This window comes from Pteronotus mesoamericanus, unplaced genomic scaffold, assembly GCF_021234165.1.
Source record: "Pteronotus mesoamericanus isolate MK-2021 breed Mesoamerican mustached bat unplaced genomic scaffold, CSHL_Meso_final contig_657, whole genome shotgun sequence".
NCBI classification, from domain to species: Eukaryota; Metazoa; Chordata; class Mammalia; order Chiroptera; family Mormoopidae; genus Pteronotus; species Pteronotus mesoamericanus.
This window is the reverse complement of record NW_026555229.1, coordinates 1212416-1235991: the sequence shown is the minus strand read 5'-3', so window position 1 is coordinate 1235991 and position 23576 is coordinate 1212416. Positions and strand designations below refer to the sequence as shown.

General features: G+C 45.7%; 1 protein-coding gene across 1 annotated transcript in view; it reads left to right on the top strand.

Moving 5' to 3' along the window:
- The window catches only part of PIK3AP1 (phosphoinositide-3-kinase adaptor protein 1), a 97125-nt gene that overhangs the window by 57948 nt on the left and 15601 nt on the right, over window positions 1-23576 (top strand). The window contains exons 8-13 of the mRNA XM_054581295.1: window positions 1676-1865; window positions 11991-12086; window positions 14225-14419; window positions 16954-17019; window positions 18996-19201; window positions 20555-20627. Coding sequence (XP_054437270.1) covers window positions 1676-1865; window positions 11991-12086; window positions 14225-14419; window positions 16954-17019; window positions 18996-19201; window positions 20555-20627 — 826 coding nt within the window. The remainder of the gene's footprint in view (window positions 1-1675; window positions 1866-11990; window positions 12087-14224; window positions 14420-16953; window positions 17020-18995; window positions 19202-20554; window positions 20628-23576) is intronic.

Genomic DNA, 23576 nt, shown 5'->3' with positions numbered 1-23576 from the left:
TGACCCACGGTTGCATATAGAGGGGGCCTTCCCAAAGTTCAGGGGTGGTTAAGGATATTGAATGAGTAAAATAGTTTGAGTGCCTGTTTTGGGCATCGCTGACATAAATGAGGCAAAAGGTACTCACAGTCTGGGAGTATTTACTCAGCTTTACTTTGAAGTCACAAATGTATAAAATACAATGTTTCAATTCCATGGCAGTAGTTTTTATTAAGGACAATATTGTGTTCATAGCAACCACTACTATCTATTGAATTTATTTGCCTGGCAAATGCATGATCTCATTTAATCCTCACCACAATCCTTTGAAGTTGATGGCATTGTTTTTTCCCTTTAACAAATGAGGAGAAAGGCTTAGAAAGGCAGAGTAACTGTGCCTTGAGTCTCATGCTAGTAAGGGTGGACATGGGATTTGAATCTAGTTTGCTGCTAAAGCCAGGGCTTGTTATCCTACTCACTGTATGTAACTGGGAGGTTTAAAGATGCACTTCCAGCTTGCTCTGAAGTTAATTTGGCTCACATTTCTCATACCATCTTTGTTCCCTGACTGTAATCCCCTTCCACCAGTGCATCTTTAGCACTGTCCCTACGTGTTGTTGAGGACCTCTGATCCCATCTCCTCTTTCCACCACATCAAAACCAAATGCCAGACCTCCCGTCTCCAACACGTCACCACCACCTGGTCTGCTCCTTGGGTCTCATAAGGAAACCAGCATGAGTGTCGATAGCAGATTAGCTCTCTTGGGGAACTGATGGTGAAAATGAGTATTTTGTGTGGGTTGATGATGAAATAAGGATTTTGAAACACCAAAGTGTCTTACCAGGAAAGTTGTGCAGAGGTTTCAGAGAAGCCAGCTCTCTGGCTTCACAATCACCAGGATAAAGAGTGGCAGAGGGCAGCTGGCCTGACTTCAGGGCACTTCATCCAAGGTGGTCTCCCTTCTTGGGCACACAGGCTACAAAGCTGGGGGGGCACTCTGGAGAAGCATACCGCCAGGACTCTGCAGCAGCTCGCTGTAAGGGACAGGGACTCGCGAATGAGATTCCTAGGGACCTCTGGCTACGCGCAAGTGCAAGCACACCTTAGCCACAGCCCCGTTGACCCTATTTGAATTTCCATGTGGCTAGTCCTAAGGGTTACGCCCTTGTGTGTCATTTGTTCATTTGAGGGTCTACTAGTGTGGAGTGGAATGGTCAGAAGCCAGGTTTCCAGGCCCTTTGTATGAGGGAAGGTGTTGGATTTTTCTGAGCTTTGGCTTTCTCATCTGTGAACTAGGGGGATAGTGTATCTTTCTCAAGCAGCGGTAAAAAGAATGACGTATAATGTATAGTCAAATACCTAGCGTTGTACCTGACACATAATAGGTGCTCATGAGAAAGTTGTAAATTTGTATCACCTGGTCATTGGACATTTAAGAAGTGTCTCCTGGGTGCGTGACTCTGTGCTTAGTACTGGAGGAAGAAACAAAGATTAAAACACAAAACACGAAACAAGCAAAAAAAAAAAAAAATAGAGTTGCAGCCTGGCCTCAAGGAGCTTTCAGTCTAGTGGGAGACAGAGAGGTGCATATACAGTGGCCACCCTGACCCATGACCTGTGGGAACCTTTCCTTTGCGGGTCACCAGCCCACTCAAGGTGTCTCAGCGTGCCTATGGGTCCCATGCTCTCTTTCAGGAAACTGTGGACATGCTGAAGAGTCACATTAAAGAGGAACTGATGCAAGGGGAGGAGGCTGACGCTGTGTATGAGTCCATGGCCCACCTTTCCACAGACCTGCTCATGAAATGCTCGCTTAACCCCGGCTGCGACGAGGATCTGTACGAGTCCATGGCTGCCTTCGTCCCGGCTGCTACTGAAGACCTCTGTAAGTAGCACAGCCCACTTCTGCTCCCATTGTTCTGCTGACAAACAGCTTTCTTCATCCCGATGGTGGGGGGTGGAGGGGGAAGTCCCTGCCTACCACCATATTACCCCAGAGAGATGAAGATCCTGTTTTACACAAAGTTAGAGTTGTCATCGTGTTGAGACAAGCAGAATTCTTCTCCAGACTTCCTCTGCTGTGACTGCTGTGTGACTGGAAGTTTAAGCAAGGGCCTGGAAGTCAGAGCTAATGCAGGCATTGCCTTGTGATCCAAGAAGTGGGGTCAGTGGTTTTCACCCCTGTCAGTGCCCACGGGTCCTTTTTATAGCAAACAATTTGCAATGAACGCCCCCGTTACTGCCCTGACGTGAGCTTCCTCTAGAATGTAACCTACATACATGTGAAATTTTTAGAAATCAAATGTACACCTTAATTGAAATATAAAAGAGAACTATAAATATAAAATAGAACTAATGTAAAAAAGGAGAGGAAATTTCAGCCATACCTGCACATGAGGATGTAATGAAATAGATACAGACACCTGTGCTTAGAATCACTGCCAATGTCACGGCCTCAAATGCCGACCAACACGTCTCTTGTATCGGGGCCTCCGGTGCTGCCAGCAGCGTTGGCCTTAGAACCTGAATTTTCCTAAATGGTGAATGATTCTTCACATTCTTCTCTCCATTGTCATAATAATTAAACTCCTAGAAAATTCAGTGTGTATTAATACCATCAAAAACACAAGTCGTATTTATATATACAGTAGTTTGGTTTCAGGACTTAGAAAATTATAAGCAGGTTTTTTAGGGTAACCTTTTATTCGCTTAATATAGAATAAACTTATTTTCAAAATATGTCTCCAGGACATGATTTTTTTGGTAAACTGCTTAACAAATTTGGCCCATTTTTTGGTTATATGATTTGTTTTCCTCCCATAGTAAAAGTAATACACCCTTTCAAAAACTGGAAACAAAATAGAAATATATAAATGAGTTGTTACTAAAAGTCCATATGACTTCAGCCAACCAACCAGTATAGCACGCATAATAGTTTGGTGTATATTTGGTGTATATTTGTCCATCTTTTTCCATATTTTCCCTTGTGCCTTCTAATATTAAACAAAAATACACACACACACACACACACACATACACAAACACACATATGTATAAATATGTATCATAAACAGCTTTTAACCTATCCGTATGTCTGGGGAAATTTTAAAAGCCATGAGAAACATGAAACACTTCCTTGTGTGGGGCTGTCCCGCACATTGCAAGGTGTCTAGTATCTTTCTTCCTTGCTCTGCTAAATGCCAGTAGTATCCCTCCTCTTAGGTGACAACCCGCAACACTCTCAGGGATTTTTCCAAACCCCCTCTAGAGGGCAGTGCCGCTCCCCTTGAGAACCGCTGGTCTAAGTCCTGTAGATTCCAGCGCACATGCCAGGGTTGAAGCAGGAGGACCCGGCTGCCAGCACGCTCGGGGCCCTCTTGGTTCGTTACCACTGTGTGCTCTCCAGTGCTAAGCACTCCGAAACACTGCCTAAGATTTAGCTCTCCCTCCCTGTGGTCTATTTAATAGATTTAACTAAGATAAGACCAAATACCCGTCAATGTAAGAACTTTATTGATCACACATTTTCTGAATGGGCTAGATTGAGTACTACCAGCCTGCAGCCTGGGAAGAAGAAAAGAGGATCAGGGGCCCCACAGGGAGGTGGGCCTGGTTTTCCTATGCGTCACCGGGAAAGCAAGCACCAAGAGGGAGCCTTGGAACAGGAGGGTGGGTGGTAAGGGGGCCAGAGGCAGACTGTAACACTGGGAAACCTTTGGCCCTGCCAACCCAGCCCCTGGAAGGTGTGGTTCACTGGTTGTTAGGTGCTTGCGAGTCAGATACTGGCTGCTCCTCTGAGGGAGCGGGAGAAAGAGGGAAAGGGCGGTAGAAGCTTCCTCCCAGCACCTCCCTGGGAGGACTGGCAAGCGCTCTTCCCAAAATAGCTGTGACCTGGCAGGGAGGTGAGGAGAGAGAGTGTCATCCCCACTGTCCAAACCCTCTCTCCCACCAAATCCTTAAAGCAACGGTGCAAAGATGCTTTTATTAACCTGTAGCTTACAAACGAGGGAACTGATGCACTGGAGGTTACACACATTTCCCAAAGTCTCACAGTTAGTAGGTGATACAGCTCAGATTTGAACCCAGGTCTCTCTGTCTCTAGGACCATATTCTTTATTCTGTGCTAGAAATTTCCATATAACACCACGAATTTTAGTGGTTTCTCTCAGAAAACCCATCTAGTTGCTGCCGCCCTGCTTGCTCTTTCTGCGGTCCAGACCTTAGCTCACGTAACAGCCTCTGGCGCCCCTGCCCATGCACATCCAACCAGCTCTGTTACCCAGCGAGCATTTCTGGAGCAGCTATTTCTATCTCCAGGGCAGTGGGGAGACAAGGAGGGGCCAAGGCACAGTCTTTTCCAATCTGGGACAGAGACTGCCTCACCAAAGAGCATTTGGGGAACAAGTGCTACCCACTTGGGAAGCCAGAGACCATGCACCATCACGCTGCCCTGTGTCCTTACTGTGAGACACTTGAGCAACGAGAGAATCCCCCACTTCACTGGCGGTTTAGTGTGGACGGAAACACTTCACACCTGTTAGCCCCCAGAGCTCCGCCATGGGAAATCCCCCCACCACATGAGTCGGAGCTATGGGGATGCTAAGGGCAGCCACCCCGTTACTCCTCGCTGCGGGAACAGTGAGTCTCTCCAGCGCTTCCCAAGGTGGCAGAGTGCCACGCAGCCAGCCTGGTTTGTGCCCTGTTGGCAATCTGTACAGTTACCTAGGGTCAGGGTGATTCTGGTTGCCATAGAACTAGAAGGAGGCCACTAATGGGCAGGCTGTAGAATTAGGTGGCTTTGGGGATGGGGACAGGAAACGCACTGCAGTTTTTATTTGCCTGATCATATAAACTCTGGATTTTATGATTCTCGACGTGATTTGGTTTGTGTTCTGTCTCTGCGGTTTAATCTTCAGAATGACCACTTACCCACCGGCCCACAGGAAGTAGCAACTTATAGCCTGGAGAGGAACCATTCATTTCACGACCAGTGACTCTCTAGGGGAGAAGGTAGTTTAGTTCATAAACAAGGAGGACAAGCTGATAAATATAAGATCCACATTTTCCGTATGATCAAACACGTTTAATAACTCAAAACATCTGTTAGCTGTCAAGTCCACAGTTTTCGTCTCAGTTGTCTCACCTGACTGTCCTTGGGCTTGGTGAGTAGACTTATCTTCATTTTACTGGGGAGAAAATGAAGGCTCCGAGATTTAGTAACTTACTTATGTCCCATTGAAGGAGAACTGGGTCAGGAATCTGGGTCTGCAGACTCCCAGGGGACAAATCTGTCTGTTCCCCTTCTGGGATAGAGGACCCTTCTGGCCTGTCCTCCTGGGGTCTGCATTTGCCAGCTCCGGCGCAGACACTTAGACAGCAGCTATTTCTAAATGTCGAAATAGTCGAGTTTTATCAGTGCCACCTTTGTTAGCATTCAGCCCCAGGGACTGAAAATAACATAGTACGGAATATAGTGTTCACTTGCTCATTCATTCACTTGCTCTCAGGGCAAACAGGGAGTGCAGGCTTCAGGCCAGCTCCTTACCACTCACTGCTTAAATCTGCCTCTTCTGGCGTGAGTTTTGGAAAACAGTGAAAAGGCCCTCCTCTCCAAGGGGAATCCAAAACAGCCACTAAGTAGGAAGGTTGTCAGGGAAACTCACACTGTTGAACGAAGGGGGGCTGAGGAGCAAGGCTGGATTCTGACCCTGAGACTTTATGATTTCACGCCAGTCTTTCCTTCCCCCTAAACATGTGTCGCTGCATGCCCGCGCCCACGCACAAACACACGCGCACACATGCGCACACAAAAGCATATGCACACACAAGCATACACACATCCCCTTCCCACTCAGGGTCTTTGGTTTAGATATGCTGCCACCAGGTGGCAACTACATGTCTCTGTTATTAAACCTTTAACTTTGCTCCCAGGTCCCTCCAGAATCTTTTGTTCAAGATCCCACAGATTTAAATCATCAATGTCCTCAACTTACTCTATAAGAAATAAATGTCTTTATTAAGGTCAAGCTTATGAAAACCCTAAACAGAAATCAAGGCATACATCTCTTTGGGTGTTTCTACTATCTCTTGATTTTTTTTTTTTTAAACATTTAGTTCTTTTGCTTCTGTCCTTGCCTTCAGAGGGTGATAACGTGGTCCTGGTGACCCTTTGACTTAGGTAACATGTTTTGTGTAGAAAGTCTCACCCAATGGCTACTTCCCTGAGGCTCTGCCTCGCGAGTCATTTCTGGAAGGTCCGTGTCCCAGAAATTTACTTGTGGTAATTTGCTTGTGGATTCAGCTTTGCTTAAATATATCAGAGGCTTGTCTTCCTTCCAAAGGAGAAAGGAGCAAAGGGTGAAACATGTAAGATCTCCCTGCTAGAAGCTGTCAACGCACAGAAGCCAGTCTAACCCATCCCCGAGGCTGTTCTGCTTCATGTGACTCCTGCCTTGAACTAACTTTCTTCCTCCCTCCCTCCCTCCCTTCCTTCCTTTCACCTTGAACTTTTCTTTTGCACCCTTGCTCCCTCCACCCAGTTCTGTGGCTCAAATTTGTGTGTGGCAGAGAGCTGACTTAGCCCTTAACAACCTCCTTGGTAACCAGCACCTTTGTAACAGATCATCTCCAGCAGTATTTTCTTTACCTGAGCTCTCTGATTACAGCCCCACTCTGTGAGCTGGGGCCCCTCGGCGCTGGCAGCAGAGTTGAGCACAGTAAAGGACTTCGCAGCCCAGCCATGTCAGGTCTGAGCCCAGCTGAAGGAGCATTTATAAGCAAAATTATTAAGTGACTGATGTGCTTCTGGAACATGCCGCCTTCTCTGTCTGCACCCTTTTATCTCAGGAGCCTTCTTTCCTGCAGCCACCGAGGCTCTGTCATCCTCCTGCTTCCCATCTTGGGAAGACTCTGGCTAGTAGGCCAAGGAACGCTTTATGGGCAGTGGGGTTGGGTGCAAGGCATGAAGTTTTACCAGCAAGGAACCCACTCTGTTCCTGTCCCTGTCCAGGGTTGAAACTGACCCAGGGGGGCAACGCGAGGCTCAGGACACTCCCTGACTTCTATTGCTTTTTGAGCCCCCAAATGTACAAAGAATTGTGTTGGGGACATAGGCACCTGGAAGCAACTGGATTGAATGTTTTAAAGTTAATATGATAAAATCTCCACCACCAGCAGTGAACTTGCTCCCCTCTGGACCTGCATAGCTATGGGTCTTGCTTCCTCGGGGCGCTGCATGCAAATCACTGTGCGCTCAGCTTGTGTGCACGCTTCCCCGGTCATCTGCTCCTACCTCGTGAGGAAGCAGGTATTATCCACAGTGCCATACACAATGGGTGCTCAGTTGTTTCTTAAATTTGAGAGTACCAGAAAATAAGAAGTAATCCTAGACTTTGTGGTGTGGAATAGTTTGTAGATGTTCCGGTGCAAAGACTTCACTTTCCTGATGGGTGGTGGTGAGACATCTGTGAGATGTCCCCGAGTGTGGGACATCTCAGGGTGGTACCACCTCCTCCGCCGCTCCAGGGGGCCTTCTCTTTCATGTCTGTGTATTCGCTTGTGCTGTTCCTGCTGTCTGAGTTGCCCTTCTCTTTTCTCAGCTTGGGAGGTGCCCAGATTCCTTCACAAAACCCAAACACCTCCATATGTGTGTATTCGTCTGTTTACTCCTCACTAGTTCATGCATTCACACATTCATTCGTTCCACAGCATTTATCAAACCCCTCCTGTGTGTAAGTCCCCGGCCAGGTGATGAGGAGTCAGGGTACAAGTCACATGACCCCTGCCTTCTAGAGCTTCCCTTGCAAGGGGAGAGCTGGATATGAAACAAAAATACCACATAACTAAATCTATAACTACAAACCATGACCGTGCCCTGGAGAAAAAGGACACAGCTCCCCAAGAGGCTCGCTGTGGAGGTAGAGAATGAGGGTGTGACTTCACAAGTCAGAGCGCCCACTGTACCCCACCATGAACTCGCTCCCTAGGCTATCCTGTGCAGCAGAGTCTATGCGCTTGCCAGGAGTGCTCTATTGAAGCGCTTGTCTGCTTAGAAGTCCATAAAACTTAACTTGTTGCTTCTCGTAAGCCTCTCATTCTTAGCCCCTTCTTTTTCATTGCCAATCACTCCTCGGCCCCTCTAATTTCAGACTGCCATTCTTCTCCCTCTCTTTGTCTCTGTTTCTCTCCTACTCCACCGCCGCCCCCTTTTTCTTTCTGTATGTGTGTGACTCTCTCCCTCCCTGTCTGTCTCCTTCCCATTACTTCTCCACTCGGGTATGGGAAGGTTGTTGGATTTTCTCACGGATGTGGTCAATCAAAGCATCTATTCCACCTCGGTGCACGTGGAACCAATCAGGTTTCAGGTTACCTTCAAAGGTGTGATCATGCTGCTCCTGGCTCTGAGGCTCTCTTTTGGCCACTAAAATACTTAGTGGGGGAAAAAAATTCTTTTGGCCTGCTTTCAGGGTTTGAGAATGTTTCTAGAAGAATAGTCTCTCAGTATCCGGCATTTTACTGTATTATGTACTCAGATTAGGTTTTATATTAAATTAACAACACGTAATCTGGATGGAGTTTCTACTTCAGCTAAGTAATCTAGATTTATGTCCCATGAGGAGTATCATATGGACTTCTTTGCAAATTCATTATTGCTCTTGACTGATCCCCTAAGTGCGTGCCTGCCCACACTTAGTGCCCGCTGCTTCTCCTCTGTTCAAGCTTTTTTCTTCCCAGGAAAGGGTTATTTCTGATTGACCCCCTAAATAGAGTATAGTATAACTCTGCAGCTGCCTCTTCCCAGAGGAGACTGTGCCCCTGGAGTCTCTTTGTATTTTTTTCCCCTCTGCTGAAATAAAAGAACTTTGCACTTTCTCCTTAGGCCAGTAGTGGGTTTCAGTGCATTTCAGTTTATTTTTAATGGACAAGTGGTGAGGTTAGGTACTTGGAATCTGAAGTACAAACCCTGAACATCCAGGAACACAGGAATTTATTGTTCTGCTTTCCTTTACAAAATGTCCTTTGTCCCTTCACCTCTGGAACTTTCTGTGTTTTGGTCACTCATGTGTTACTCACTGTGTGCCTGGGTCGTACGTGCATGTGGGGTTGTCAAATTTAGAGTTTGAGAAGGTCTTATCGTTCATTCACTCCAACAACTGGGTGTTTTTAGTTTTATTATTATACAAATGTAGTATCTGCTACTACTAGGACTTACTGGCTGAGATAGGTGCAGCAACAGTGTTTTAAAAATAATTTCAGCCCTGGCTGGGTGGCTCGATTTGTTGGAGCGTCATCCTGTGCACCAAAAGGTCGCAGGTTCGACCCTCGGGTGATGTGCATACGGGAAACAACTGATTGATGTTTTTCTCTCACATCAATATTAGTCTCTCTTGCTCTCTTTCTCTGTCTCTCCCACCCTCCCTTCCTTCCTCTCCCTCTCAAATCAATAAACATATCTTTGGGTGAAGATTTTAAAAATTTTTTAAAAATACTTTCATGTCAGTTAGCTAGTATCCAGTGCCTGGAGAGCTGTGCTGAGGAGAATTCTGAGGCCAGAAACAATGCTGTGATTGATTAGTAATGTTTACCTTGAGTATTGAATAGGGACAAGGAGGCCAATGTACATGTTTGCTGTTCTTGGTCTACTTCAAATGTATTTGTGTTCAGTTCGGTATAAAAACAGTCATTTTGTTTAAAATATAAATGGGAATAAAATCACTTTTAGGTAACTCCATTTAAGGCAGCGCACACCGAGGGACTCAGCAGAGGCCAGCGTCTACATCAGGCCAGGGCCGCTGAGTCCTGTGTGAACACAGCGGTCTTGCTTGCATTGCGTATGCCCCAGTCCCTGAGTCCTACTCCCAGGCTGACCGTGCCAATATTTGGTCCCATGTGTGGCAAGTAGAATAACGTCCCTGAATCTGTGAACATGCTAGATTAGATGGCAAGAGGGAATTAAAGTTACATGTGGAGCCCTGGCTGGTGCGGCTCACTTGATGGGAGCATCATCCGGTAAACTAAAAGGTTGCTGGTTCGATACTCACTCAGGGCAAATACTGAGGTTGTGGGTTCAGTCTGTGGTCGGGGAGTGTACGGGAGGCAACCAATCGATGCTTCTCTCTCACATTGATGTGTCTCTCCCCCCTACCCTTTATCTCCCTCTAAAAGCAATGAAAAAATGTCCCTGGGTGAGGATAAAAATAAAAAATGAAATTGCAGGTGGAACTGAGTTTGCTAATCAGCTGGCCTTAAGATAAAGGGAATATCCTGGATATTCCCCTTGGGCCCAGTGTAATGACAAGGGTCTTTAAAAGTAAAAGAAATGAGAGATGGCACTATGAGAGAGACTTGGATCAGCTAAGCTTTCCGCCCAGCACTGCTGGCTTTAAAGATGGAGGAAGAAGGTCTGGTGCCAAGGAAGGAAGGCAGCTTCTAGAAGCTGGAAAGGCCAAGGAGACAGATGCTAGCATTCCTAGAAAAAAAGTGTAGCCTGGCCAAAACCTTGATTTTAGCCCAGTGAGTCTCATTTCAGACTTCTGAACTACAGAACTGTAAAATAACATATATATGATGTTGTTTTAAGCAACTGTGTTTGTAGTAATTTGTTAAAGCAGCAAGAAACCAATATACTATCTAGGTCATCTCAATATAACGATCATGATAACCACGAATATTTAGTGCGTAGCGCTGTTGCTCAGCATTTTATAGGCATTGTCTCAATTGGCACATGTAGCCTTCCTATGAGGTAGGTACTATTATTTATCCCCACTTTACAGATGGAGACATAGAAGCTCAGTGGTATCAAGTAACTTGCCCAGGGACGCAGAGGAATAAGAGTCAGAGCTGGGGCTTGAACCTAGGTCTCTAGGACACTGAATCTTCCTCATTCACAATCTTCAGGCCCTTTCCTGGACCACAGGACTCAAAAGGCATTTGCACTTGAAAGAATGGGCTTAATTGTAAAATACATAACCATGGCATTGTTTTAATAATAAAAAAATAAAATAAAAATGAAATCAGGACCAACAAAGAGTAGATAAATTGTGGTTTATTTAAACAATGGAACATTATGCAACAGTTGGAAAGAATGTATTAGAGCCACTTCTATCAACATAGTACCACCTCAAAATCATAATAATACCATCTTAAAAACATAACAAAAACTTGATTTTTAGGTCAGGCATGTAATTGGTTATTTATAAGACAGAAGCACATTGACCTTTGGCTTTTACTGGTAAGTATAAACCCATGGAGACCAAAACTGTGCATGAAAACCATTCAATTCCCACAGCAGATTCGACTCCAACCCAAGTAACCAATGGTGCCCTGTTACTTTATGACTCTTAAGTATGTGTTTTTTTTTTTTTTATGACATTGAAATACGTGTTTTGGGAGCAAAATTTCAGCCTTGTGTTAAAAGTAGAGCTTTGATATTATCAAGAGATTGTACTCACTCTGTCATATCCCACAATTACTGGGGACTTCACTTGCTCAATCAAAATATGTAGTTTGAAGTTGAATAGTATACTTAAAGAAAAAAATGTTTTGAATTTAATTATTATACACTTACTTACTACTTTTTCCTTACTACTTTGTTTCCTTACTACTTTGCTCTTTGGGGACCAGTTAAATACAATCTAGTGAATTTGTATGAGGAATTCTTTTCAACTCTTTATATCACATTTCCCAAGAATACAAATTCATCAGATTGTATACTCTCCAACTTCAAACTACTTTCATACCTTTTGATTCCTGAAGTTCAGGAAAGGGCCTGAAGGTTGTGAATGTTGCTTTCCCTTATACTCCACACTTACTTTATGTTCTTAGTGAATGGGTAGATGGGTGGACAAACAGATAGATGGATAGGTGGATGGGTGGTTGAATGGATGGATGAATTCTTGAATTGCCTGGTTTAAGATCTCTTGATTTGCTAAACTTTATTTAGCCCCCTGAAAAATCTCCCTGCTTGTATGGAAAAACAACTTTTAACCTCTTAGTCTCCTTTTCCTTCTAGATGTCGAAATGCTTCAGGCCAGTACATCTAACCCAATGTCTGGACAAGGTTTCTCTCAGGCCACTAAGGACTCTATGATCCGCAAGTTTTTAGAAGGTAAGTTACAGCTGTGAAGCAAAAGAGAGAAACAGAAACTAATGTAAGACATTGCCTGGTTCCATCTGAAGGCTGCTTTGCTCAGGGAGAGGGCTGCCACGTACATGACGTTTGGGTGACTGAAGGCACTCATTCCCACGAGCTCCCCCAGCAGCCTGTTACAGGGGGGCCAGAAGCTCCCACCACTGCAGCCATTCATTTGGGTAAACAAGTTGCCTTTGGCAAGGCCTTTTTTTAAATGCACATGTTAATTTTTACTTAACCAAAATTCATGGGGTATCTACTATGAGCAAAGCACTATTGTGGATGTTGGACTGGGAGACATAAAGAAAAATAAAACCTGCCTTGGCTGGTGTGGCTCAATGGATTGAGCTTCGGCCTGCGAACCAAAGGGTTGCTGGTTCAATTCCCAGTCAGAGCACGTGCCTGGGTTGTGGGCCAGGTCTCCAGTAGGGAGTGTGCAAAAGGCAACTACACATTGCTGTTTCTCTCCCTCTCCTTCTCCCTCCCTTTCCCTCTCTCTCAAAAGAAATAAATACAATCTTTTAAAAAAAATAAGATCTGATTAGTGCTTCAAGAAACTTTACTTTCTGGTGAAGGAGGAGACTATAGGGGAATATACACCACTATTATTAAGTCAAGGCTGTGTTGCATAGTGGCTAAGGATACAGACTCAATTCCTCCTTCAGTTACCTGAAAAACCTTGGGCAAGTTACTTAACTCCTCTGGGTCTCTTCTCCCAGTTATAAACTGAGATGAATGTTGTGAGAATTAAATGAGTTATTGTACATTAGGCCGCAGAGCAGGGCCAGGCATAGAACAAGTAATAAAGGTTTATAATTATTGATGTTGTTCTTCTCATCATTACTGGAAGTGTCAAAGGTAGAAGGCATTAAATTATATGAATAATTCTTTAACTCTATTCAACCATTTTATAACTTATGGTGGAGTCTATTGAGCAAAGAGGTACAGAAAGGGGGATGCTGCAGAGATACAGAAAGAGGATAGGACTAAGGATGTGAAAAGTAGTTTTGATAGTAAAGAGCAGAGAAAAGGCGTAAGCAGTAGTAGACAAATCACAGGGAAACCAAGAGCAGTCTCCCTGCAGCACAGAGGATGCAATGAAAAACTCCTAGTAAATACTGGCTTAGAAATCCCATAGAAAGAAGATCCAAGCTTTATTCTTCCCTGTATCTCAGGCAGGAATTTAATAAAGATTTGTTGGCTGAATGGTGCTAGGGAGAAGCAGGACGGTAGAGGAAAACACCTACTAGGTGTATGCACTGAGCTGGGCGCCTTCCCTTGGCTTCCTCATTTTTGCCCTCACAGTGCTCCTGTGAGCTCTCCGAGGGGAATCAGGCTCGCAGAGGTTGCATAACATGTTCAAGACCCCACAGCTCTCCTGCCTAAAAGGTGGGTCTTCTGAGATTCCCAAAGCCAAGAAAACATTGTGTTTGGATCCCAGCACAGAGCACTTCAGCATGTCACCAGGAAGGAAACAGAGAAAATCTGAGGGCTGCGGGAGTCCAGGGACAGAGGGTGGGAGGCAAGCCTCAGCCCTCAATCTTTTGGTCAGTGGGGCACAGAGTGGTGGCAAAGCTTGCAAGGGAAGCAGTTGAGCGTGTTGGTTAGGAATACAAGCTCTGGAACCAGCTTTCCTGGGCCCCAGTCTGGCTCTGAGTGACTCCTAGAAAGTTATATAAGTCCTCAAGGCCCTAGTTTCTTTATTTGCAAAAGGAGAAAAATGATTGTAGTTACTCCACAGCATTGTTATGCAATCAAAGGAAGTAATGTGGGTAATACACTTGGAACAGCACTGGGCACAGAGGAAGCCCTCAGGAAGGGTTTGCTGTAGTCCTTTTGATGCTGAAGACGAGGGTGCTGCTGTTGGTGGTGGTGAGGACTCCAGGCCGCTCTCACAGGGCTGCCCAGGCTCAGGGGTTGGTTCCAAGTGTCCCTGGGCTTTCTAATAGGATGAATAACTGAATCTCAGCCGTAAAATTGAGATGATAGAGCCTAACAGTCACTTCCTTTTGCTGCATTGATGGGGGCAAATGAAGGTGACCTCCATGTTTTCTCAGTTGCTTTGCATGGGGTTCTCAGCCACTGCTTTCAGTCACCTTTTACCATGTTTCTAGGCAACAGCACGGGAATGGCCGGTTTGGAGAGGGAGCCGTACCATCATGATCCGGAAGATGTTTATCATACAGTGGATGATGATGAGGGCTTTTCCATGGACCTGGCCAACAGGCCCCCCGTCCCAGTGCCCAGGCCAGAGGCCAGTGCTTCTGGCGCTCACCAGTTGCCCGACAATGAACCGTACATTTCCAAAGGCAAGTGTGGCAGGGAATGATGCCTGTGGGGTACTCAGGGCTTCTCAGCGGGAATTCCCTGGTTCCTTCAGCTTCTGAAGCATCATCACTGAGAATGGTCTCAGTGGTCTCCAGCCAGCCCCAAGGGACAGGATCAGAGGTTGGGGCAGATTCAGGAACTAGACAAGGGGCAATGATTAAACCCAGCTGTCACCTTCCTGAAGGCATTCATATACAGTATGAAGGTGGGGGCATGCAAGATTTCCCTCTACTCCACATTACAAGAATCCTGCTAAATTTTTATCTCCTGAAACTTTTCTTCCTGTTATTTTTATTAATTTTTAATAGCTAACACACATTGAAATACGCCAAGTGCTCTATCCAGAACATGTTGTTTAATCTTTACAATAATCTATTAGGTAAGGACCATTACCATCCCCATTTTACAGATGAGGAAAATGGAGGCTCATAGAGGTCTCTTGATTACCATTGGCAGAGCCAGGGTTTGCACACAGAGAGACTGTCTTCACAGATTTTCAGCCATAATGTTAGGCTGTCTACCTATCTACATTAATAAAAATTGCTGAGGATTGAATTTTGACTTCTTCATAATGGTCCCTGTAACATCAGATATTGATAGCATTGTCAGTTTCACTGACTTGATTGTATTAATGTGATTACAAGTACAAGAATGACCAGATCTATGCACCTGATCTTCTGTTTTTAATAGAGTAAGCAGAATGTGGAAGGTGTGGTGAAAGGACATCATATAGTGGAGGAGGTAGCCCCCCACCAGAGGTCATTGTGCTGGGTTAGTCAGATAAAGTACAGGATGCCCAGTTAAGTATGAATTTTAGACAAGCAGCAAATAATTTTCATTGTAAGAATGTCCCAAGTACTGCACTCTTTTTTTTGTCTTTGGTTTTGGTTTGTTAATCTGGCCACCCTAAACTGGGTAGAAATGCCGCTGAGAGATACTCGGCATTGCCAAGCTCTGTCAGTGCTTCTGGTTTGCCATCCCATTGGGAAACACCATCTTTGGCATGTACAGTGGTACCCTTCCCACATCCTCCTAGCTCTTTACGTTTCTGTGCCCACTGGCTGGACCCTGCCTGTTAGGACCTGTGGCTCTTCGCTTGAGGGCTTTCTTTGGCAGCCACAGCCTCCTTTGACCCCGTGCAGGACAGGCTGGAAGGGTTGGGAGGTTACCACCCCTAGACATATCCCTCAACCAATGACTGATGGGGGTTGGTGGATGAGTACCCCAGTTTACTCGCTTCTCTCCTGGGAGAACTCCAAGATGCGTCCTCAACATTGTTTTCCAGACCCGTCCCCTGCCCCTGCCAGCTTACACACCATGGTAAGGCAGTTGGGACAGGTGATTCCTAAAGAGCCCTGATGGACTTGCTGAGAAACTGTGGGGATGCAAAGGAAAGGTGAGAGGCAGGAGATGACAAAAAGGACCGTGGCTTGGAAGCCCCAAAAGCTGGGTTCATGTCCTAGCTTTTGCATTTTCTAGCTATGCAGCATAGAACATTGGGTAAGTCATTGCATCTTCTTTAGGTTTCTCATCTATAAAATGGGAATCATAATAATATATGTGTGCTTTGATACTGGTATCATAGTAATATATAATAATACTCTCCCATAGCCTTATTGTGACAGTCCGCTGAAATACATGGAGAACTACTTTATAAACTCTAAAGCACTGTACTGACAAAACTGGTGTTAACTAGCATGCCAAGGTATTGCTGTCCTATTGGCTTAGGTATGAATAATGATAGTCAAAGCTACAATCAAGAGCTTACACATGCCAGACCCTTTTCTAGGTAACTTCCGCTTATTAACTCATGTTATCCCCACAACAACTCAATGAGGAAGCAACTATTCTCAGCCTCATTATACAGTTAGGAAAACTGAGCCCAGGAGAGGCCACACCTCTTGCTCATATGTGGCAGAGCTGGAGTTGGAATCCAGGGAGCCTTGTGCGGATCCCAGGGAGCTTTAACCACTCTTCAGTCCTGCTGCTCACTGGGCATTTGTCACTTCTCAATTTTCCCTGTTAGCCTTTATGTGTCTGCCACTCACGAGTGACTTTATTTAAATTCCTTTGGAGCTGTGCACACATTGTACCTGTTCCACCACTCTGAGTTCTGTCTTCTGGCACTTGTTAACATGTTAAGTGGCACTTCCTTTGATTTTCAAGCTCTAAGGTGCTCCACAGATAGCTTCAGGCATTCGGGGACCCAGGACACATCATTGTTCACGTCACCCTTCTGTTTAATGGTCTAAAAAATGCCCATCCCATCCTCTAGCTGGCTTTGTCTTTCTGGGTTTGAGACCTTGTCTGTCTGTCCTCGTCTTATGATCCCTGGAGCTTCTACTCATTAGTTGCTCCTATGAGAGGTTGCATACAGTGGTCTAAAGTGTGACGTCATTATGATTATTATTTTTGTTTAAGGTTTTGGTAATTTGGGGTATATGTATAGGATATTTTAAAAATTATCAGAAAGCTATCTGATTTGGCTTTTACCTAAAATACTCTTATCTCACAGTTTTTGCAGAAAAAAGCCAAGAGCGGCCTGAGAATTTCTACGTTTCCTCTGATAGCTTCAAGAAAGGTAAACCCCATGTCCTTGGCTTCCTTTTGTGTGACCTGAACGTCCAGGTAGTAGAAGTGTTCCTGTTTCAGTGATTTCCAGGTGTCACAACAACTCCTTAGTTAGCATCGAACAGCAGAGAGGTCCAAGAGATTCCTTGGGTGGAGCCGTCCGAGACCCCTGTCCTGACAGGAAAGGAAAAGGAGACGAGATTGGGGTGCTCACAGATATTGTACAAATTGATCATACCAAGGATATTAATACCCTAGAAAATGTCTGTAACCACAGACAGAAGTGCAGTCTGAACACTGAGCAGGATGAAGTGGGTGGCCCAGCACCCAGCCTTTCCCCAGTGACGCAGTTCCACAAGGCTACCTACGTCCCCTCGCTTTTCTTCCTAAACTGTATGTTAATTCAACTCTTATTTAAAAGACACTTTGCTTGCCTTTGGATAACATTTTTCTTTTATTTCCAAAAGACTTTTTAAGGCAGTTTGAGGAGATAAGTGCCCTTTTCTTCTTGATTAATTTCCTTGTGCTAAACAGAGGCATTCAGTATCATCCCACCGATGATTCTTTTGGAAAAAAAGAGTAATAACATCATCTAAGGATTGGAAGGCCTCCCTAAAGACTTTGGTTGTAGACTGCAGTTGTTTGGCTTTTACATCTTGTTTTCACCCTGCACTTCATCTCCCAATACACTCCAAGATGGCAGACCTGGGGGGGAAGCATGCATGTGTGTGCAGACAGAGTGAATAGTTGGGAAAACTGGTAGATAAACTTCTCTGAGGCTTTTTCAATACCCAGTGGGCAAGCCACCTCTCTTTTTCCTCCTTTCCACCTCCCTGAATTGTAATGCCCAGATCGGGTCCTCTTGGCGAAGCATAGAATCAAGGAGAGCCCTGCATGATTTTGAGCAGTAAAATGTCAAGTTGCCTTCCTGTGCTTCAGGGTCCCATCAGCCCTGCAAGTAGCTTGTTCCCCACAGAATTTAGTGGAGTCACAGCCTAGGGAGAGGGAAGGCTTGGCTTCCTAATTCCCTCAAATCTTCAAAGCAGAGAACTATGAATTTATAATGTGGAGGAGAGCTTGGCACAACCCAAGGAGAGGCAGTTGGAACCCAGCACGTAATTTATACCTGGTGACATTGGACCTGGGTCATAATTCCATGGGCATTCTAGTCTCCTTGGGCATTTCATGTTGCTCTCTTGAGATAATTCTCAAAATTTCATATTGCTGGGTCTCAACATGAAATGCCCAAGGAAACCAGAATGTCCGTGGAATTATGACCTAGACCCAAGGTCACCAGGTATAAATTAGGTGCTGGGTCCCCACTGGCTCTCCTTGGGTCATGCCAAGCTCTCCATCATTGTGCTCCATGCTGTTCGGAGGCAGGGAGGGTGGGGAGAGCTGGGAGTGTGGGAGAAGCACCCTGGTGAGACTTTCCTGTATAGTCTCTTCTGGGGGTGGATTTCAGTCAAAAGCAGGGGTTCTCAACTGGGGGTGATTTCTCACCTCCCCCAAAACCCGATCATTTGGCAATGTCTCAGACCTCTTTGGTTATCACAACTGAGGAAGGGGGTGTTATTGGCATCTAGTGGGCAGGAGCCAGGGACGATGCTAAATATCCTGTAGTGCACAAAGCAGTCCCCCAAGAGCAAAGAATTATCCAGACATAAATGTCAATAGTCCCAGGTTGAGAGATGCTGGCCTAAAGACCTCTCTATTGTTCAGGCTTGAGGGATTTTACTTACTCATCAGCAGATTTCAGACCTCCCTAAAATGTTGTCGCCTTGTCTATTGTAATGTAATAGGCTTTGAGATTATTAGCTGTTTCCCTCTCTCTGATTCCATATCATCTGCCCCTGTCCTTGGTTCCCGTGTAATTGTTCTTTTGAGACACGTCCTCTTGAGCCCACGACCAGCCTTGTTAACCCCACTCATCCAGTCGGCTCCCCGTGGAGGAGCTGTCAAGATGAGTTTTGCCATTTTTTCCAGGGCCTCCCGTCAGACCGTGGAGAGACAGGCCCCAGTCAAGTATATATGACCCTTTTGCTGGGATGAAAACGCCAGGCCAGAGGCAGCTTATTACTCTCCAGGAGCAGGTGAAGCTGGGCATTGTCAACGTGGACGAAGCCGTGCTCCACTTCAAAGAGTGGCAGCTCAACCAGAAGAAGCGGTCTGAATCTTTTCGCTTTCAGCAGGTAACTGGCTTGGGATGGATTTGTTCCATGTCTGTTTCTTCTAGACTGGAGGGGAGAGCTGGGTCCACAGCTGTTTTCTGTATGGCCGTAACTGAGCACCTGTGGCTGGGACTGTGACCATTTATTTGAATGTCATTGTGAGTAAGTGTGCATGTGTATCTGTCACCTGTAGTCTGTAACCACCATGGCTCCCTGGCTGAGAACTGGATGACTTTTCTGGTTGTCACGAGGCTGGAGATCAAGAACAAAGACTCAACTGTAAACCCAAATTCTGCGGCTGTAAACCTTTGCTTTCTAGCTCTTTTCTTTTCAGAGTCCCTCTCTGTGCTCCTAATGGCAAGACTCCCACAGAACTATCACACTTCAGAACTCAGAGAGAACTTGGAAAACTCCCAACAAATATGATTAAATGAACAAACCAAGTCACTGATATAAAACCACCCAACTTCAAAAACATACTCATACACACACACTGCTTCCAGTGTTTCCCCACTGCTTCCTGGACCAGGCTCAGTCTCTTGGCTACAGTCACAACCCAACCAACCTTTCCGGTCTGGGTTCTCTCATGTGAACTTTCTGCATGTCTGGATGTGAGTTCCTGGGGCATTTTCCCTAGAACGCACAGACACTTCACTTCTAGGTGGTTGTTGTTTATTGATTAAAATAGCAACAAAGGTCAACCCTCACATGTCTACTCAACATTTATCAAATGACTATAATAGACCAGACTCCAGGATTATGGGCAGATATAGGACCTGGTCTCTTGCCCTTCAGGGGTTCAGAGTACCTCTGAAGGTCACACACACTTACACGCGCGCACATACACACAGAGAGAGAGAGAGAGAGAGCATAGCCCAGTGCCAGATGGCATGGGCAGTCACTAAGGGCTGGAGCAGTGTGGGGAGGCTTTAGGGAGAAGGTGAGCCTTAACCCAGGCCTGCAACAGACTTATGGACTGCAATCAATGTCCTTCAAGATCAGGGAAATCGTGAGAGAACAGTCTCAGAGGCAGGAAAGTGCAAGGAGTGTTTTGTGAGCAGGTAACAGACTAGCTTGGTTAAGGAGCATACAAGGAGAGGGGCAGTAGGTTATGAGGCTGGGAAGGAACTGGGAATGAGTGGGGAGGGGAGACACTTGGTTGTGGACAAGGCATCTCTCTCCTCTTCAGGCACAACTTCCAAAAATGCTTAGATTTCCCTGGGAGTCAAATGCACTCAGCCTCGTTTGCATGTTGGAGATGTTATTGCATTTTGATGTGCCTCACAAACAGCATAAAAAACAGAAAAAGAAACTCTAATGCCCGGAGGGTATAATTCTTATGCATACTTTAAAAACAAACTAATTTCTTTCCAGGAAAATCTTAAACGGCTAAGAGATAGCATCACCCGAAGACAGAGAGAGAAGCAAAAAACAGGAAAGCAGACAGGTATGTGGCTTCCTGGGGGTGCTGCATTGTGAAGGACTTGGCTGTAATCTGGTGCCCTTGACTCTCCTTTCTGCTGGGGCCTGAGTGTGCAGACGGCTTGTCTAGCACCTGTCGCCTTGTTTACATATCTGGGTCCCCCACTAGACTGTGAGTTCCTTTTGGGCCACAGCTCTGTCTTGTTAATTCTGCGTGTCTTGTACCTGGAGCATAAGACATGTCAGCAAGTGAGTGAATGAATGGCTTGAACTCTGCATCCCCCTACTCTCCCACTCAAAGAGGATGGCAATGCTTTTCCCCCAGGCACTAACTCTCCCCTGGGCATTTAGGAAGACAGGTTTTTTGAGAGAGAAAGGAGAAAATCCTCTGTGCCGAGTATCTGTTTTGATTCAAGCAGAGAATTGTGCCATCGGCATCCACGCCACACACTGCTTCAGAAGCCTAGGACCTAGGCCTAGCAGGGCTCCTGCCATGAGTCATGGGGGTTCAATAGCAGGGCCATGAATTCCAGTTGTACCCCTCTGTCTCCCTTGACCCATCCACTCTCAGCTGCTACCCACGTGGCACCATCACCCCTAAGCAAGGAGTGGGCGTTTGCTCACACTGCATTTTCCCAATAAGAAGCTGTGGCATAGTGGGTCTCTATGGTTTACACTGGCCAGCCTTACACCAAGAGAAGCTGGCAAAAAAAAAAAAAAAAAGGCTTTCTGATCTGGAATGGAACATCACTACATAAAGAGTTAAGTCTGCGTATAAGTTCCGTAGTCTGTCTTCAGCTTCTGTCAACAGCCCAACTTCCCATGAACTTGGTCAGGCTGGTAACACCCCGCTCTGCAAACAGGGCATCTTCCTGCCACGCGTCCCTTGCTCATGCCCCTCCCTTCTCACCTGTATGAAAACGGCTGGACTACAAGACCCAGCCTGGCAGCCTGTTCCCAGTGGAGCCTTCCCGGACTACTCCAGGCCATTGTATCCCTCCCTCATTTGAGCATCTGTACAACTGTTATCTTTCCATTCATCTGATACTTCTTTCTTTTTTGCTGCCTCTGATCGCTGGTACTTCATTCCTTCATTCAAACCATCAGCTATTCCCACACACCGCTTAAGCCTGCTCATTTCCGACACCCTCCCACACCGCATCTGCGGCCAGCCTGCCGTCACCTTTTCCTGGATTGATGCAGGAGCCTCTTCAATCATCTCCTCATGTCTACAAACTAAAATCTCCAAACTACAGTCACAGACCTTTAAAAAATAAACAGTCAGATCATGCCACTCCCTTGCCCAAAACCCTCCAGGGGCTCTTGTCCCACTCAGAGGAAAATCATACTCCTCACTGCGGCCTACGAGGTCCTACCTGGTCTGACCTCTGAGCTCATCCCCCACTTTTCCCTTCACCCTGTGCTCTCTCGTCATAATGGACTCTTTTTGTTGCTCTATCAAGCCAAGAGCATTCTCCCCAGGGCCTTTGCACTTGCGGCCCCCACTCTGCCTCTTTTCCCACATCTTTACTGGCTGGCTCCTTTCACCCTTCAGTGCTTGGCTGTAAGTTCCCCCCTTCTTCAGAGAAGCCTCCTCCAGAGTAGCCTTCTATGCCACTGCTCACTCTCTCTTTTCACACATCACAGACTGGAATTATCCCATGTTCCTGTTCTCATGATTATTCCCGCCCCCTCCCCAGCGCCACCTCCTCACCTATTGAAAGCTCTGTAAGGGTTAGAACTTGTCTGTTTTGTCTCAGCTGAATCCCATGCGTGTAGCACAGTACATTGATGGGGCTCAAGAAATCTTTGTGGGAATGGTTGATGTCGGTAAAATGTTTGATGGCATCATTTATTCATTCCACAAATGTTTATTAAGCACCAGGCACTCTGCCAAATACAGAGATCCCTAAGATGCAATCTTCGCCATCTGGTTGTTTATGAGTTAGTCTTTTATTTGTGAAGGTCCAGTTTCCCCAACTAGAGCCTGTCCCACAATACCTAGCACAGTGCTTTGTGTATAGTAATAGCCTAGTGAATATTAATGATTTCAATTGTGTGGGAGAAGAGGGTAAAGAGGCAGCAGGTCAGAGAGAGCATCCTTAGATGTTTGCTTCAGTGACTAGATTTTAAATGTAGGCCATTAGTCAAGATCACACCTGTCTGCCCTCTTGGTTGAGAGGAAGAGAAAAAAGAAAAAATGGAAAATCAGGTTCAAGATCTGCAAGTCATCCTTGGATTGGACGATAAAGCTGTAGGTAGTAAAAGGACGGAGGTGCTCTTTAAAACTGGAGCACATGGACCTAAAGAAAGAAGCCTTAATTAAATAAAACATTCAAGCTTTTAAATATAGGCAGCTTCCCGAAAGCTGCAATTTGGTGAGGCACGTGGTGATGCAGGAGGGATAAGAGGGCTGGGCATTTAGACACCAGCTCCCGGGTCTTTGGTTGAGCCTGCTGGGGAGGGGTGCATGCTGGCTTGCAGACAAGACCTCAGCAGTTCAGGAGGGTCTGGACCCTGTACCAGACGTCATGGCCCAAGGGATTCAGAGCATCTGCCAAAGAGAAGGCATTATATATCGTTGAGTAAATATGATCTATTAGTAAGCTCCATAAAACTTAATTTTATATATATATAATATATATATATGTATGTATGTATGTATTTAGTGACATACTAACTTGTAATTGCCTAGTCTGGGCGCTTTCACGCTGGGGTGCAGCAGAGCTGCTGTGCGTATACTTGTGGGAGTAGGGGGTGGGAACGGGGGATGAGATGGGGCATGGGGGAGCAGATCAGGATTGGGACAGGGTTTGAGGCCATTTATTGAGTGCCAACCATCACAGCTCCTTTAAAAGAATCTGCTTTCTACACTGAGCTTCTGTTTTCACTAGAGGAAAGAATTCTGCTTCACAAAAAAAAAAAAAAACAATTGAAAACCGTTGGCACAGGATAACATTGATCTATAGGAAAA